The sequence below is a fragment of the Triticum aestivum genome, chromosome 3D (genome assembly GCF_018294505.1).
Source record: "Triticum aestivum cultivar Chinese Spring chromosome 3D, IWGSC CS RefSeq v2.1, whole genome shotgun sequence".
Taxonomy (NCBI): Eukaryota; Viridiplantae; Streptophyta; class Magnoliopsida; order Poales; family Poaceae; genus Triticum; species Triticum aestivum.
The window spans coordinates 592,837,622-592,856,234 of record NC_057802.1 but is presented as its reverse complement, the minus strand read 5'-3'; the positions used below and the strand labels follow the sequence as shown (position 1 = coordinate 592,856,234).

General features: G+C 40.3%; 1 protein-coding gene across 1 annotated transcript; it reads right to left on the bottom strand.

Moving 5' to 3' along the window:
• Positions 1-12,857: 12,857 nt before the first annotated feature.
• On the bottom strand, positions 12,858-18,217 carry LOC123080770 (cysteine-rich receptor-like protein kinase 10). Its single transcript, XM_044503717.1, has 8 exons — positions 16,774-18,217; positions 15,697-16,672; positions 15,319-15,429; positions 15,035-15,216; positions 14,209-14,419; positions 13,895-14,132; positions 13,647-13,797; positions 12,858-13,567 (listed from the first exon to the last, which is right to left on the bottom strand). The coding sequence occupies exons 2-8, from the start codon at positions 16,640-16,642 to the stop codon at positions 13,256-13,258; spliced, it is 2,151 nt and encodes a 716-aa protein (XP_044359652.1). The 5' UTR covers positions 16,643-16,672; positions 16,774-18,217; the 3' UTR covers positions 12,858-13,255.
• Positions 18,218-18,613: the final 396 nt, after the last annotated feature.

Here is an 18,613-nt window from a genome sequence, read left to right as displayed (position 1 = left end):
CATGAATGTTACTGCGATGTTACCATTGAGTATGGCCTTCGTGGGGAAGCCCACCGTTTAACTAAAACTAAGGTCGTCAAAAAAGTCATGGTGAGATGTTTTGTATTCTTTCATCTTTTATTGTTCATAACCAAGTATGGTGAGATGTCTAACATTGTGTGCTCTCTATTTGCTCTTAATGGCGGGGAGTTCAGAAGTTACCTATGAAGATGTTTTTTGGAGTGGACATCCCCGTCGTCAGCACCGCTGGAGTACACCATGGACCAATAGGGCGTGTCACGAACGTTCAATACAAGACGGAATCAGACGGATGCATATCCTTCTATGAGTCTGGCTTGCAGGAGTTCATGACGGAAAAGAGAGAACTAAGGGTGGACACCCTTGGGATAATCACCATAAGGAAGAGCAACTGCAATGACTTTCAGATGATGGTTCTCGTTGACCATGTTTAGAAATATGGTCTAAAGTCATGAATTATCAGCCGATGAACTGTTACTTAATTAGTATGTTAAGATGGATGTGATCGATACATTGATGTTTGTTTTTGAGTCGAAAAAATTGAAAGTGTTACTTAATTATTTGGTCATTTTGTTTTCAAAATGAATTCAGTCTGGTTCAGTTGTATTGAGAATCATATGACTACACCTTTTGGAGTAATGTGTGTCAACGCGAAATGCCAACAATTGGTATACTCTACCCTATCCCTTCAGCGGCGGGCGATATGGTAGAACCGTCACTGCTACAATGGTATTTGTGGCAGGCAGTAATAGCAAGCTGTGGCAGGTGCGAACTAACGCCTGCCACTGAAAACTATGTACCAGTGACAGGCGCACGCCCACCACTGATGCGGTTATATCAATGGCGGGATGTCGGTGACGAGCGCCTTGGGTGCCTGTCCCGCCGCTGCATTCCTGCAGTAGTGTTTGTAGATAGATTGTAGATGTATGTTTGTTTCACTGTAGCAAACAAAAGAAGAAGAAAAGGAGCGAGCGAGCCTGCTAAATGGGCCAGCCCCGTAGAGGTTCCATTGTATCTCTCAAATTCTAACCTGTAGGGGTTTAGCGCGTTACGTGTTGGGTGAAGGGCAAATGCTGTTGGAATAAGCCACCTCGTCTGGTGTCGTCAGGCTTGTCGGGTGCGCGCGGGACGTGCGAGACGCAGCGCCGTGGCGAGCGTGCGTGTTGGTGACGCGTGAGCCTGTTCTCACGTTGGCGTTCGCCATGTAGGTCTAAGTGCATGAGTTCGTGCTTGTGACAGTGTCAGTTTGAGTCGGTCAGCAGCTTAGCGCGTATGTAGCGTCGAGGAGCTGCATACAGTAGGCCGTTGAGGCAGCTGCGTCGTCGTGTTTGCGCGTGTCGTGTGCGCGGCCCGGCCGAGCGGATCGTGGGCGCGTAGGTGCGCGTCGTGTGCGAGCCGGCAGGAGTGGGGCGTGGCGTGTGTGTGCGCGCATGTGTTAGCCCCGGGTATAAATACCTTCCCGTGAACTGCTTGTATGACTTGAGCCAGTAAAGATAAAAAGAAAGTAGGGCGTTGGTGCGCCCGTGGCGGCGTTCGTGTACCGTAAAAAAAATCTGTTGTTTCCATTGCCTCCGTCTTCCACCTCTATCCGTGAGCTGCGAGGTGAGAGAGCGAGCTAGCTAGGCCTGTGGCAATGACAAATGCTGGCGGCACTTCTGGATTTTCTTATTTGACGCATTCTGCGTCAAAATGCCGGGGTGCCACGCAGGCAATCGAGGGGAGCGACAAGACGGGCCGGCCCGGTTAGAAGTGAGGCATGCGTTCCACTGATCCTGGTTTTGGGACCTTCTGAAAGGTTCCATCAAGTTTTTCTGGTTTTGGGAACCTTCTAGCAGGTTTTAAACCAATTTTTTCTGGTGAATTTTTGTTTTCCTTTTTTTTCTATTCTCCACTTTATCGTTTTTCGTTTTTCGTTTTTCTGTTTCTCCATTTCTTTTCTTTCTTTTTTATTTACTTTTTAAATTTTATTTTTCTTTTTTAACAAATTAGTGGATGAAAAATGTTCGCATTTTAATTTCTGTTCACAAATGCCGACATTTTTAAGGAATTTTAAAAAAAATTGCCAGTATCAAAATTTTGTTACTAAATTTAGAAATGTTCATGTTTTGAGAATTTCGTTCACATATTTACAGGACTTCAGAAAATGTTCCCAACCTATATTGTTTTTCACGAATTTGAAAACTGTTAATCTTTCAGAATTTTGTTCTGAAATTTATATATTTCTGGGAATTTAAAAAATAATCGCATTTTTATTTTTTTCACAAATTTAAAAAATCTTTGGTAATTTCAAATAATGTTCTTGCTTTTCAAATTTGCTCACAAATTCAAAAAAATCGTGTTTTCAAAAACAATTCGCATATCAAAAAAAATCCTGAGAATTTTGGAAAATGTTCGAGTTTTGAAATAATTGTTTGTAAATTTGAGAAATGTTCTTGGTTGCAATTTTTGTTCCTCTTTTTCAAAAAATATTTTCCATTTTTACAAAATTATTCGTAATTTTGGAAAATTTTCTTGTTTGCAATTTCTTTTTTTTGCAAGAAAATGGTTCATAATCCCAAATAATGTTCGCGTTTTCATGAAATGTTCAAGGTTTTATAATTTTGATAACGATTTTTAAAATGTTCTTGTTTCACAAAATATTTACCTTTTTCAAAAAGAAATCATGTTTGAAATTTATAAAATTCTTAAATCAGTCGCAGCTTATAGTTCATATATCCATTGGGCTGCAATTTTGGGCACAAAGTCCCAGGAATTGTAGAACCGGGCTAGCGACCTGGTTCCATAGCAGGAGGTGCTCGTTTCGATCCCTCAGTGGGACATTAGTTTATGGGATTGTAAAGTGAAGTGTTTATTGCTGTAGCTTGTTTCTTATAGAATTGCGCTGCACATCAAGCACAAAAGCTAGTTGGCCACAGCCGCTAGCACAGCGCGCGTAATACCGTGAAGACACGGGATTGAATCCCAGCGCCAGCTTGTACTTTTATCTGGTTTTTTCATCTCGCTAAAGTCAAATGGGCCGGCCCAGGTGTGCCATCCCTGTGCGAAACGTCGACTCTTCGACGCAAGGAGCGTCACATAGGAGGTCCGGGCATTCCTTGGCGTGTCGCTCGCGCACTGCTCTTCTTTTTTCCTGACAATCCACTGAGAAAAAAATCAGTAGAAAAATGTGATCCCCCATCTAAAAACAATCAGTTGCTGGTTTCTGATATGTTGAAAATTTCATTCATGAATTTAAAAAAGTTCGTGATTTGAAAACGATGTTCATGAATCGGAAAAATATACGCAAATTGAAAAATCTTCAAGAATTTATAAAACTTTTGAAGAATTTTAGATGTATTCAAGAATTAAAAACAATGTTCACAAATTTTTTAAGATGTTCATTGATTAAAATAATGTTCACAAGATTCATGTTTATGAATTTCAAAAAAAAATTCACAAATTGAAAACATATTAAAGAAATAAAATAATGTTGAAAATATAAAAAAAATGTACCTAAATTTTGAAAAATATACCTGAATTTGAAAAATACATGAATTTGAAAATATGGAAAAATAAAATCAAAAAGGATGAAAGAACATACAGAAAATGAAAACCCAGAAAAACCGGCAAAAGAAACACAGGAAAATAATGAGCAAGGGAAGGAACTTACCAAAATTGGTGGGGAAAGAAATAAAACTACTCGAGCAGGCTGACTCATTACCAGCAGGCCGGGCGTGCTCGTTTCGTCGCTACCCCAGGCCTAGGCGTGGAGTAAGGTTTGTCCCCAGATAGTACCATACTAGGTTTTTTTCCCTGTTGTGTTTTTTGCCGGTTGTTCATTGAGGTTTATTTTTGGCAAGGGGGGGGGGGGGGGGGGGGGAGCGCCATGAGGGGTGGTTCCTTTTTCGTTTTCATTTTTCGACAAAATCATGAAAAAAAATCGGGATTGTTTTTCAAATTCGAGTTTTTTACTTCATCAACATTTTCTAAATTTGTGAACTTTCTTTGAAATTTGTGAGCACTTTCAAAAATTAAGAACATTTTTACTTCATAAATATCTATCTAAGATTTGTAAACAATTTTTGAAATTCAAGAACATATTTTGGTTCCTGAATTTTTTTCAAATTTGAGAATGTTTTTAAAAATCCGTGCACATTTTTTAAAATCTGCCCAATCGTTTCTTGGAGGTACCTTATCTTTTCGCAGCAAATAGACTTAATTTAAATATCAGGAGAATGACAACGCAAGGGACGGAAAGCTACCATCAGAGAATAAAGCTATACACTGGCACATGAACCAGGTACATTGCACCCAGTGTTAATCTATCCTTAACGACACCACAGGACACACACTCGCCTGCGTTTACCTGATTCGAGAGCTCCGTGGATCGATGCCTTTTAGTTAAAAATCAACCAGTTGGGGCCTCTAGCTAAGCAATCATCCTTAACTAGTGTATTTCAGCTGGCACTAGAGACTAGCACCTGAGGTGACCTGAATCTGGATACAAATCCAGAACACAGAGGGACATAATTAAGCTGTGTGGTACAGTCACTTGGGCAGTTAAAACAAACAACTAGCTACTTTCTCCTTGGATCTAAGGACGACTTGACAAGCCAAGCCGAGGATATATGTTAGAGCTAGCTTCGTGTGCTTCCAGCTGAAAGAGAGTAGGAGACAATGTCATTGTCATAGCAAGAGCTAGCTCAGAGAGTGGCAGGGAGAGCTAGCTAGGCCGGTGATGGACTCCGGGACGGTGCTGCTGCTGGTCGCGGTGGTCGCCGTCCTCCTCTGCTACCCTCTCGTCCTGCCGGCGCTGCCGCCTTCTCCGCCGGCGCTCTTCGTCTGGATCCCCGTGCTCATGCTGCTTCTGCTTTTGGCCCTCGCCTTCTCCCCCGCTCACTGATGATGATGCATGCACAGTACCCAGCTAGCCTAGCTGAATCGCAAGGTTATTTTTCTCATCCTCCTAGCCGGCCATGCATGTATGATGCTTCCAAGGGGTGAAACATTGTAGAATACCCAGCTAGCTAGCTAGGATATCAGCTAGTTCATTCAACCAATTTGCTGAGTATATGTAGGATCATTTAGCAAAACACTTTGTATCCCTTAATTATCTTGATGGAATAAAGATGTAGTATTCTGTATTTCTATCTCTGACTGGTTGATGAATGGATCACTCGATTGAGCAAACATTTTGTGACTCTCTTTGCTGGATTTGTATGTGCCCTCCTCATTTTCCATTAACTCACCAAGCAGCACCATATAAATATGCACACATGCATGAAGTAACAGACAGGAGCAGCAAAGTGCAGGATTAAGGACAGAAGAATGATGCCGCCAGCGCATACAGAAAAATAAAGCCCTTAACAGAATTTGAAAAGACAAGCTAGCTATATCTTGACTGTGGATTTTGATGTCTTCTGAAAGACAAATTAAATAAGATCGAGGAGATCTCTCTTTTCCAATAACAAATGAGCATGAGCAGACCAGCTCCAGCGCGAGGCACAATCTATATGTGTACGTGTGTGTGTGGTTGCAATGACATCAAGATCCAGCATGATTCGCGAGACCTACCACCCCAGCTACCTGGGAGTTGATTAGCTAGAAATTAGTTGCCCGGGGCCTACAATATTTGGATACACATATACTTAATATAATTATTCTGTGTGCACGTACGCCTGCAGGTTAATATAGAGACAAACAAGATAGATCAGCCATGAAAGCTAGCTTGCATAGTGACACTAGTAGAAAACAGGACTTTCGTTCTAGCCGGATTGGAGCAGCAGTCCCGGCCGCGTTACGAACCGAGACTAATGTGAGCATTAGTCCTTATTCGAGTGGCTAGGACGATGGCCGGGGCTCGGCAGGCATCAGTCTCGGTTCGAATGGGACCTTATCATTCGACCACTCAATGTAAGTAGTACTATACCTAGGTCCGCGCATCTCTTTGATTCTAGTTTCAATACCATTATCATGCTTGATTATTATTTTGATTGAACTCTATTCTCATAAAGTGCTCGAGGCAGGGAGACGGGAATAATTTATGTGGATACTACGTTTGCGAGTTCATTCGCCAGACGACCTGTGAGAAGGGCAGAATTTTAAAACAACTTGAAGTACGCAAACAATATTCACAATTTCATTTTATTACCATCAATTGTGTTTAGTTTCATTCATATATATTGACCCCCTTCTTTAAATTAGATCCAACGGATGCGGGACGATCTCCTATCAAAGGACCGCATATGAACAATTCAAGAGGAATTGGCGGGATTCTTACTGAAGAGGTCATATCTAAAATCGGAGAATACCATCGGGAATTGGTACTGAATTTTGGTAATTAGATATTAGGGATCGTAAGAGATATTATATTGTATATATGCGTGAACGTGTACTATAGGTAGTACCGTCGAATATATATATACGAAAACTTGTTGTTTGACCAAGCACGGAGAAAGAGGTCACTTCTCTATTCATGACGATGTTGTGTAATGGTTCCATCGTTGCTATATGTAGTAGCGTCGAGTTGAATGGAAAACATAAAATGAAAATAAAAACCCTAAATGAAAAAGAATTGAATGGTAAAGACGAAAAGAAAAGAGAAACCCAAAATGAAAACCCTAAACCCCTACAAAACCCTCTAAAACCCTAAACCCCAGCTCCTGAATCGTGGTGTCCTTTAGTCCCGGTTGGTGTTACCAACCGGGACTAAAGGTCCTCCTGCCTGAGTGCTACGCAGCGGCCACATGGAGTCCCTTTAGTCCCGGTTCGTAACACAACTTGGACTAAAAAGGGGGGCCTTTAGTCCCGATTCCTTAGCCTCGGTTGCCCAACCAGGACTAACGGCCCTTATGAACCGGGACTAATGTTCCGTTTTCTACTACTGTGAGATCAAGTTTCGAGCTTTTCTTGCAAAAAAAAAACATGTTTTTTTGTGAATCCAAAAAAACCATATTTTGAGCTTCGATGGAATTTATAAATGGCTAGCATAGTAGTAAGAAATATTACGTGTAATGTACATTGATCGATGCAGAGACTAAGGTTATCTGTCATGAAAAAAATGTATCCCCAACATATTGAGTCAAAAGCTTTGGCCAAGAATGAAAACAATAATAGGCCCAACTTTTCATTGGGACGGCATCTTCTAGGGTCCTTAGCAAAACATTGGACCAGCCGCTCTTCCATGCTAGAAGACCTTGCCAAGGAGATCCTCTATCACCGTTATTCTTCACTTTGGCGACTAGCCCATTACAGAAGTTGTTCCACCTTACCATGGAAAGAAGGATTCTTGCACCAGTAGAAAGAAGGGCTCCAACGAGTACCAATTTATGCCAATGACTCAGAAGGTCTTCACTAACCCTACTATCCAGAAATTTATGCCATCTTGCAGGCTATAAATTGTTTTGGAGACTCCTACGGGGTAAAGACATACATTGCAAAGAAAAAATCCAATTGTTTGTGAGTGACTCAATCTAGAGAGCATCCATCATCATGTTAGCATAATTTCTATTAATATCGACTACTCCCTCCGTCTAGGTGCATAAGTCATCTTAGGTTGTGCACCGTGACCAAGGCGGATGTTTATTTGCTAATTAATAGTATTGCATGCAATGAATTGACCACTACATGTCGTGTTTGGTAGTCTCAAGTCTATAAAAGAATGTACGCCCCACATCTCTTATTGGTTGATTCCTTTATTTATGTCAAGAAACAAGAAACGAGATAAGAGTTAATGCATCGTGCTTAAATGTTTTGGGATTATTTGGTTTTCGTAAGGTGACTTATACACCTAGACGGAGGGAGTACCAAGCATGTGGCAAAGATCATGCACTCACAAGAATCGATGGAGGTCATGAGGGGGTAGCCCATGGCCGTAGATGTGGACGATGAACAATTGGTCGGACTTGACCTACATGGTGACATCAGGACTACTCTCGCGGTGGCCCACGATGGCAGACTGTCTTCTAGCCTTTTAGCACCCTCCTTTTGGGATCGGAGGTTAGACACCAGGGGTTTGACCCATGCATGTGCATGTACATGACATCCTATTATGAGGAGTCGATGGAGGCATCAACTAAAATAAACCATTGGTTTTTGGTGCCCCCCCCCCCCCTCCTTTTCTCGGTCAATAACAACCTGATATCAATTCCAGCACACCCATCCTAGCTAAGACTCCCACCTTTCACGGGAGATAATTTGGACTTCCCCTGCACCATAGAAGCTTAAAAAGCCATTTCCAAGACGGTTATCGACAATGTCAAATCCCGAATGCCAGGGTGAGAAGGCAAGAACCTCTCAAGGAGCCATCACAACCTACCACATGATGTCCCTCCAAAAGCAAAGTAGTTCACCAAGAAAATTATCAAAATAACAAAGGTTTTAGTAAAGAAAAAGGGATGATGCTGATCTTGTAGATGGAGGGCATCCCTTGGTGAACTGGCCCACGGTTTGCAAACCGTCTGCACTTGCGGTCTCATAGCAATTGGTTTGGAAAATTTTGGCAAGCCCCACGATTAAGAGCGCCTTTTGAGAATAAATATATACCACATAACTTTTGTTTTCTAATAAATTTTTTATGATGTATTAGAAAACTAGTTATCCTATATTTTCATTATATATCAATTAATTGTTCATCTTTTATGTAAATAATGTTGACTGTGTAATTAAGAATGGTGACCATGTATTTAAAAAATGGTTGTGGTATTAAAACACTATTTCAAAAGTGGTCATTTCAATTACTCGATGAACAATTTTTAGATAGACGATGAACTATTTGTAAGACATGATTTCATTTTTTTACGATAATGATGAATACTGTTTTAGTCCAATAATTTCTATATACATGGTAAAGAAATTATAACACAACGAAAATTTCTGAAATACAAGCTGGATATGTTTGTGAAGTATGTGATCAACCCTTCCATGGTATTCAACGAAATAAAAATACACGGTGACCATTTTTCAAATATGCGACAAACCCTTTTTCATAGTACACTGTGAAAAATATTAACATACAAGACAAACATTTTTAAGCACTATGAATTTTTCCAGGTTTGCGATTCATTCTACGAAAGGTTTTATTTGGGTTTTCTTTTTTTATTGTTCTTATTTTTTGATATTTTAATGCGTGATGTTTTAAAAAAATTGTTTTGCACAAAAAAGATGAACTTCTTTTTCAAAGATGAAGAATTTTTTCTCAAATTCTGCGAAACCTTTTCAAATTTGATGAGTTTTTTTCAAATTTGTAAACTTTTTTCAAATTCAATGTTTTTTCAAAATTGATGAACTTGTTTCAAATTTGATTAACTTTTCTTGAAACCGATGAATTTCTTCGAAATCAGTGAACTTTTTTCAAATTCTATGAACTTCTTTTGAAATTTGATTAACTGTTTTTCTATTTTGGTGATCTTTTCTCAAAATCCAGGAATTCTTTTTGAATTCACAAACATTTTTTTTGTACTAATCAACGTTTGACTGGGCCATCGTCAATGACCGAGCGCTCATGTACATGGGCCAGCCCAGGAGCGATGCTGCTTGGGCACCAAGGTAGGGGAACTGGCGCCTGAAGCACCAATTAGAAGGGAGCTCCTATATGGCGCCTTATGCGCCAGTTGACGCTATGGGCGCTCACTGCAGCACCCTTGTAAGCCGGCAATGTATTTCTAGCAGTGCAATGTATTTGTAGCACAAAAGAAAAACCCAAAAAATATGGCTAACCACTACAGCTACTACGAACTTGTGAAATAATGCAGCGCGCCAAAGCATAAGAACAAAAAACTATAGCCGCGTAGATATTTGAACTATTTGAAAACATTTTTGGAAAACATGTTTTCTTTTGAAAAAAAAGGTGAACAAAAATTTGAAAGTCGACAGATTTTAAAAAGTATCGAGAATTAGAAAAAAGTTCATGTATTCAGAAAAAGTCCATGAAAATTAAAACAAATCATCAATTCTGAAATAAAGTTGAACAATATTCAAATAGTTCACAAAAATTAAAAAAAGTACATCAATTTTTATAGAATAAAAGAAAATACGAAAAAAAACATCTGATCTCAAAAAGAGTACATAGATTTTCAAAAAAGTTCATCCATTTCCAAAAAAATAAAGAATCTGAACAAATTTTATCAAAATTGAAAAAAAATAGTCATCTATTTTTAAAAAAGTTCATCAATTTCGAACAAGTTTATCGGATTTAAAATTTGAAAAAATTTCATCGATAACGGGAAAAAGTTCATCAACTTTTTGAAAAATTCACAAATTTGAAAACGTCATCGACTTAAAAATAAAAGAGCATCGATATGTTAAAAGTCCATGGATTTTTAATACCAATTAGGAAAAAAGAAAATCAAATGAAAAAGATAAAGAGTTCATAGGATTTGAAAAATGTTTATAAAATTAAAAAGAAGTTCAACCATTTTGAAAATGGTGATAAAAAATGAAAAAAGTTCAACAATGTTGAGAAAAGTTCATCATTTTTTAAAATAATAATAATAATAAAAGTTAATATAAGAAAAATAATAAAAACCAAACAAAAAATGCTCCAATAAAACAAGAACAAAATAAACGGGCTTCCGCAAACTGAATAAAGAATAAGAGGGAAAAAACATAGGAAGTCATCACGACCGATATAGTTCTCCTAGTGGTTATTGTCTTTCTACAACAAAGAGGACGCCTCGAGATCGAATCGACACGTTGCACTTTTTTTGGAATTTATGAGAAAAAACTAAATAGGTAAAAATGGGCCGGCCCATGAATGAGGGAGGGTGTGCACCCGTTTGCGTCTCACAGTTAGCTTTCGCTAAAACATGCACGAGCGAGGGTCGTCACGTTGCACTTTTTTGGAATTTATGAGAAAAAAATGAAAAGGGTAAAAATGGGCCGGCCCATGAAGGAGGGAGGGGTGTGTGTGCCTGTTTGCGCCGATGCCTGTAACGGGCGCAATGGGCATCATTTAGGAAATGCCAATTAGGAGCTCCCAGTATTTTATTCCCGACTGGGCGAGCCCATCTTGCGGCGCCCTGTAGGCGAGCAGACTCTAGGTCTCACAGTTAGCTTTTGCTAAAACGTGCACGAGCGAGGGTTTCGTTTAGGTTGCAGCTGTCGCCGTAAGGAGTTTTTAGGTCCCCTCGCCTTCGGCTGCCATATTGGCATTGAGAGGTGGTTGAACCTCGCATCTTCAGGAGGGTTGCGTTCTTCGTCATCGTCTAGTGATTATCGTATTTTGTGAGAATAAACTTACTCTCGTTCTTTTGGGGATGCCATGGGTTAGAGAGTTTTCAGTCCTCGCAGATCCGATTATTCAGATCTGATGAGTTTAGGTTGCTATGTCAAACTTTTTTTGTTGGTTTGATTCTATGTGAAGTTGAAGTGTTTCATCGACATTATCATGAAGATATTATGATCCGACGTCCTGCACTTCTAGGGGATCATCCCCGGCCCATGTACAATCATCGATCAAGGCTTCCCATCTTTTTGGGTGGGCGACTCAAGGTGCTTTCAAAAACAGTTGTTGGTAATGTTCGTGCGGGTGAAAGAGTGACAACATCATTGCTCCAGTCCAATTGCAACCTTTTTACCAAAGTCTTTGGAGTATTTCTTCCAACAGAAATTGATACAACGAAGAAGGTGTTTCCGAAAGATTTCATTGTAATTCTTAATCATAGAAGTTACTTTGTATTTTTTTTGGATCTTAGATCAGAATTAGTGTAGCTGTAATTATTATGAGTATGGATAAAATTACAGGTGTTCTCAAAGAAAAATCTCAGCTTCGCTAAAAATAAAAAGTCTCACAATTAGTTTAGTGATGAGAGCGCCCACCCGCGGGCGGCAAATAGTCAAGCCTTCGCTGAGGGCACTCATAAATGGGCCAGCCCAAGTGTCCTTCCTTGGTTGGCTGTTTTCTGTTTCTTTTTTTTTCTCTTTTTTTCTTCTGCCATAATCTTTTTTCCTTTTCCCCTTTTTTTTAGCTTTAATTTTTCTTTTGTTTTTCGTTTTCTTTTTACGGCGAACAATTTTTTTTCTAATATACAGGGATTTATTAAAATGCGCAATGATTATTTTAATATATATGTTGAACATTTTCGTATACACGCCAAACTTTTTTAAGATATATGATGAACGTTTTGTTGTATATATCGAACATATTTTTAAAAACATTAAACAAATTTTTAATACACTGTGACCTTTTCTAATAAACAGTAAGCTTTTTTATGATGTGCGATGAACATTTTTCTTGTATACATCGGACAATTTTTTTGTATGTCATCGAACATTTTTATAATACATCGTAAAAAAACATTTTTTTCATACACATCAAACAGTTTTCTAATGCACGGTGAACTTATTTTAATATACATTGAACTTTTTTATAAAACATACACTGGACAGTTTTCTAAAATATATGTTTCTATTTTCTAATAGGGTTATAAATATCTAGCTCGTAAAAAAATGCAGGATTTTTTTTGGAAAAAACTACTAAAAAACCGAAGAGAAAACAAGAAGAAAAACAGCTCACGGGAAAAATGGTCGGCCCGCACCTGCCTTCAGCAAACTGCCTTGCACAACTCGATAACTCTTGATAATTTTGAAGAAACACAGGAAATTTTAAATGGTATGAACATACCTTAAATCATTGAAGGTATAAACTTTCTAGATGAATTTTGCGTGAAAATTTTAATCAAGATATTCTGTCCTTAGCAGTGAGTAATACAGTCAATGAACTTATCCATCATTAGCAGGCTAATCACCAAAAGGAAGAACTCTTTCATGTTGTCCTTACCATGACAACTCTATGGAAATGCTTGTTTTCATAACAGTATAAAACTGCTACAATCATATCAATATTCTAGTTAGCCTGGCATGTCAATGGAATTAACTTTCAGGAAAACATGAAAGGCGCGTATAGATGCAACAAATACTTTACCCAGCAGGATTCTGTCAAATTGAAATCCTTTGGATTTCAAGTCCTCTTTTAAAGTCTTCCTTTAAAGTCTACAGCAGCAGCCACCAGTGGAAAATGATGGTGCGGTGCACAAAAGCTAAATGCAGTATTAACCTGCATATCAATACAGCCTATGCATACCGGCAGAGCTTCATTCACCGCAGGACCGAAAAACGGCTACAGAGATGCGCCGGTCGCCATCCTTCATAACCAAAATATGATAGGCTTACTTGGTCTGCCCTAGTTCACTTGACCTGGTCTGTCTGCCTGCTGTCTGATTGCTAGCACTTCCATTAACAACTGAAGCAAAGTGATCAACTATCTGCCATCTGGCTCCTCAGTGATGGTTAAGTCGTTATTACTGCAGACGGTTACGTCATTATTACCCGATTCATCTACCTTAGATACCCTTAGGCTGAAGTATGCTGGATGTTTAGGCTCTGGAAGAATAAAACTCTCGCTGTTTAACATCGCAACGACATTTGACATGGTCGGTCGATCATCTGCGTGCTCTTGTACGCACATTAGTGCAATGTTAATGTACTCCCTAGCCTCAGCTGCGTGGATCTCCTTGGCAATTGATGCTTCTAGAAGCTCAAAACATCTTCCTCCTTCCCAGAGCTGCCATGACTGCAGATAGTTTATCATCAAAAATTACTTCGGCTTACAAATAATGTACATATTTGTGTGAGAGTTTGCAAATGCTCACATATCCAAGGAGGTTAAGAAAGTCTTCGTGCTGATGGAAACCAGAATTCCTTTGTCCGCTAATGATCTCGAGAAGTAACACACCAAAGCTGAACACGTCAGATTTGATCGAGTAAATGCCTTCAGATGCATACTCCGGAGCCATATAACCACTGAAATGAGTTAGAAGCATAAGTAAAATACTATATCAAATTTTAAAGGTTGATCAGCTGATTAATGCTATTCTAATTAATCGTGCCATATGCTTACTATGTTCCCACCACCCTCTTTGTGCTTCCTTGAGTATCATTGGAGCTGAAAATTTTTGCTAGCCCAAAATCAGAAATTTTGGGATTCATGCCCTGGTCCAAGAGAATGTTGCTGGCCTTAAGGTCTCTGTGTATGATGCGCAACCGAGAGTGCTTGTGGAGATACAGTAGACCTTGGGCTATCCCTTCGATTATCACACATCTTTTATTCCAATCAACCAATGTTGTTCTGCTAACATCTGCACATTAGCGAGTGCATTTTATAGTATGGCCAGAACACGATCGAAAATAATGGTTAACCAACATTGTGCATACCAAAGATAAAGAAGTCCAAGCTCTTATTTGGCAAATATTCGTACACCAAAAGTTTTTCCTCTCCCTCAATGCAACATCCTATGAGCTTGACCAAATTATTGTGCTGTAGTTTTGCAATAAGTTCAACTTCATTTTTGAATTCAGTGAAACCCTGTCCTGAATGTGCGGCAAGCCTTTTAACTGCAATTTCCACTCCATCTGGTAACTGGCCCTGGAAGTATGTACAAAACCGGACGCATTATATTTTATCGAAATTACAGAAAATGGATCACATGCCATCTATGGGAAAAGGACTTTTGGGATATACAACATCACATATCCAATACATTGTCTTAATATTCCATTTCAGTGCATTTTAGGGCAAAATAAACATGTTTATCAAGAGTTCCTTATTTTTTTTCTTTCTAGTTTAGGGCCCCGTATGAGGTTACTTATGCTAATCATATCTGGTTGAGATACATTATAAAACTGGACTTTAGGCTATATACAATATGTTTATCAATCAACTGTCTGCATTATTATTATTTTCATTCTAGGGCATCGATAGTATAATGGAAAGGGTGTGGCTTCGCTTTTTTTTGACATAGGTTGCTGCAAGATAAATTATATATGATAACTGCCACTGCAGATATTGGAACGTATATAGATTATTTTCCAAGGTAGCTTAAAAAACGAAGCACATCATAGCACGATTCATTATACATTGGCTACTGTAAACAACGCTATTGTAAGTAACTAAATACATAAGGATGTTTTTAGGCAATCGTGATTTAATATATATTTTAGAAAGAATATTGATTGAATCTTTCCTGGACAATGCATTTACCTTGTAGACAGGACCAAAACCACCTTGCCCAAGTAGGTTTTCTTTGGAGAAGTTGTGTGTAGCATGGAATATGTCAGAAAATTCAAAGAGAGTGAACTCTGAACTCTTGTCTTCCAATCTCGAAACCAATGCGTCTTCTTCCAGCTTATTCGTGGCAGCTTGATCGTGTAAGATATCAGTTCCTAAATTGAGAGGACACACAAATATACAACGTTAAGACCGACTACATTAATTAATGAGCGGTAGTTTTTTAGAGCAATGTTGTAATCTTGATAACAACAAACCTTTTCTTCGTCTTGTCATCCATACAATGCAACAGATACAGCACAGAAATATTGACAGTAATGGAGCTGCAATAGCAATAATCCGCAGCGCCTTCTGGTGTGAGTTGCGTCCTAAAGAAAACATGAATTCATCTATAGTTTTCATATAAATATAAAATTATAAGTACCTTCCGGCGTGATCTGCATGCATCGTCACTCAACGGAAAGACAAAGAGTTCACTCTTTTTTCAAAAATGGTAAGTTATTTTCCTAGAATTTTCCAATAAAAATTTTGTATCACGCAAGATGTGTGACATGTTTCCCAAATTAATGAATCTAACTGAAGCGAGGTGCCATGTCCAACCAAGGATCTGCCGGGAAGGATGAGAATTTACATACCATGAAGTTCTTGGGTGCTCGCTTGTGCCTCCGGAGGTGGTGGTGCCGCAACCGGTGACTGCGGTTGTGACTGCTGGTGCGGGTACACTGTAACTGGCGGCAAGGTGTTGTTGATCGCCGGAACTGCAGATGCCAAGTTGATAATACGCAGCATGGGCTTCCCTTGGAAGAATGGGTATATCTCGTACCTCATGCTACACCGTGTCCCCAGAATTTGACCACCTTTCCCATCGTCCATGTGCTTGAACGTTAACGAGGAGTAAGGCTGGAAACAGGCTGCACAGTCATCAGCGGTCAGGTCGGGCGTGCACTGCATAAGGCAGTAGACCGTCGGGAGGGAGCTGACATCTAAGCGCGAGGTGGTGAACCTCCTCGAGCTGTTCGCAGCCGATTGAGCTGTGTTGTTCAGAAGTGTGAACAACAAGAACCTGAAGGAGTCGTGTCTTATCGAGGTGTTGAGCGGCATTTCCATGCTCGCAAAAGTCGCAATGACGAGTATTTTGTCATTGTCGGTGGTGGCAAGAAAATTCTTGTTGGAGAACCTGAGCATGCAGGGATTACCATTGTAGTACACGGTGGTGTCCTTACTGTCGGGGCAGTTGTCCTGTCCGTCCTGGAAGGCGGTAACCAAACAGCCCTCACAGGCAGAGGCGTTGGAGTCCCCGCGGCAGAGTGCGAGGGCGAAGATGACATTCGGAACATTGCCATGGGTGTCGGTGGCGAAGAGGGTGGTGCTGGATGCTGCCTTCTTCGGGAGGGTGGATGAGAGGTGCCTGAGGTTGGCTTCGTAGGTGCTATCTGATTCGTAGACACCGCTGTTGCCACAAGATGGCCAAGATTGGGCAGCGGCGGGCGGCACGAGGGGCAGGAGCAGGAGGAGGAGGGGGAGGAGAACCACGGCCATCCGTGGATGACAAGCCAGATCCACGGATGATAGGAACCGCATCGTCAGGGAACTTGAAGAAACTGCGGAGCTCTGGAAAAAAAAGGGAGACAAAAAGAATGTTACAGAACAAGAACATAATCAGTAAATAAAAAGTAAAAACAATGTAGAGAACTGGAAAACAATGCAGTTACCCCAAGTTGTAGTAACTGTGGATCATCAATAAGTGATGGATCGGGGCTTATCTTCCACAGAGCTCTGCGTTGCAGGAGGAACTGCCTTAAAACGATGACGTCGCCGGCGCACGACCTCCGCTAGCGCTCGCTCCGCTCTCCTGCTCGCTCGCCAGCCAATGTATCCTCCACTACAAGTGGCGCGGCCAAGAGATAAGTCAGCAGTGGAGGACGGCGGCCGGCGGAGTGGACTTCTTTTTCAACTTCGGCGGCGGACGACAAGGAGGAGGAGAACGACTGGTTGGTTGACCCACCGCGAGTCTCCCGTCCGTCTCGTAGTGCCGACTAGCTGCTGCTTCAGTGGGCTCGCGTGGGCCTGCGTCGACCGTGTCTGCTGTGCAAGCCCAGGCCGCATATATACCCCTAATAAAAAGACAAAAGAAAAAAAAGCACAGGCCACACGGCTGAAAATGGTTTTGTTTTTGTTTTTCCGAAGATGCAAGAAGTGCTCCAAAAGAAAACTGTTTTTTTTTTGCAAAATGGAAATGTAGACGCAAGACCAAGGAAAACGAGCTGGTGGTAAAATTGTAGAAGTACTCCCTCTATAAAGAAATATTTACGGAGGAAATAGTTTTTATTTTTTTCAGTGGTGTTCTATTAAAAGAACAATTTGGCGAAACACTCGCCGCACATATATTCGATGATTTTTTAGGGTATGTATTGGATGATTTTGTCACCACTTCTTGTGTTTCTTACATCGCAATGTTTATTTATTTTAAGGGAGAATCATATTTAGGTTGAATTGTTTTCTAAGAATAAAATTATGTTTGTATCATCGATCGGGAATATTTGAGGTACAAAAGAGGATATGAGGATTGCACCGGCTAAGATACTTTGACCAACCGGGCAAGTGATAGTTGCAGCATCATTCATCTTAGGAACCATAGTAACCATCCCATAATTAAGTCATCGTAATTTCAACTCCTCAACATGCACCTGGTGGAACTTCAGTTAGCGTGTGATCTCACGAGAATATAATATGATACAGATAATCCAAAACAATACTGCAGCATAAAAGTCTTTGCACAAAAATATAACCGCAAACCTTGATTGTCTTATGGATTTGGACAAAGTGCCGATTTTCAATGATAGGAATCTTACAATATGGTCGGTATCTCTTACATGAAGAGACGGGAAACTACAAACACTCCAAACACAATGAAAACTAGAGTACATCAAACATATGTTGTAAAAAATCCAACATATCTCTCGATAGGATGCCACATCTAGCCGGACGATCGAGGCGGGGAACAAGGAGGCAAGGTTTCCCTAGATTCGGGCCCTCTTGGTGAATGTAAAACCGTAGTTCCTACTCTTTGTTATTGATGGATGGAGTGTAGATAGTACAATGACAATCCTAGGTGTATCTAGTAGGCAAGTATGAGATTGTAAACTGCCTATCGACTACCCCGACCTCGCCTTATAAATGACGACAAGGCCTTACAAGTTTCCTAGTCGGCTAAGGCATTTGAAGAGTCATCCACGCTCTCCTGGTAGGCTTGCCTTGGACGTCAAGTCGGTTCCTTCATCTTGGAGGCTCGTAGGTAGGGTAGCGGGCAAGGGTCATAGCCTCATAGGGTAGCCTGGTGGGATGACTTGCGGTTGCCATGGGCACCCCAGGTACAGGCCACCGATAGTAGCTCATGAACTAGTCTTTGAACTCAACATCTTCCGGGTTCTGGATGCACATGGCATGCCGTCTTCTGGATGTGTCGTGAGGTCTTGACTAGTTTCAGCTGAATTCTATAAGGTGCAGAATGTGTCGACCCGCCCTTGGGATAATAAATGGCAACGTTTGCCA

Excerpts from the sequence above, each read along its gene's own strand:
- LOC123080770 (XM_044503717.1), bottom strand. The coding sequence starts at position 16,642 with ATGCGGTTCCTATCATCCGTGGATCTGGCTTGTCATCCACGGATGGCC. Across the intron at positions 14,420-15,034 it reads GTTTTGGTCCTGTCTACAAG|GGCCAGTTACCAGATGGAGT; the intron begins GTAAATGCATTG and ends ACATACTTCCAG. Across the intron at positions 13,568-13,646 it reads TTCTTAACCTCCTTGGATAT|TCATGGCAGCTCTGGGAAGG; the intron begins GTGAGCATTTGC and ends AACTATCTGCAG.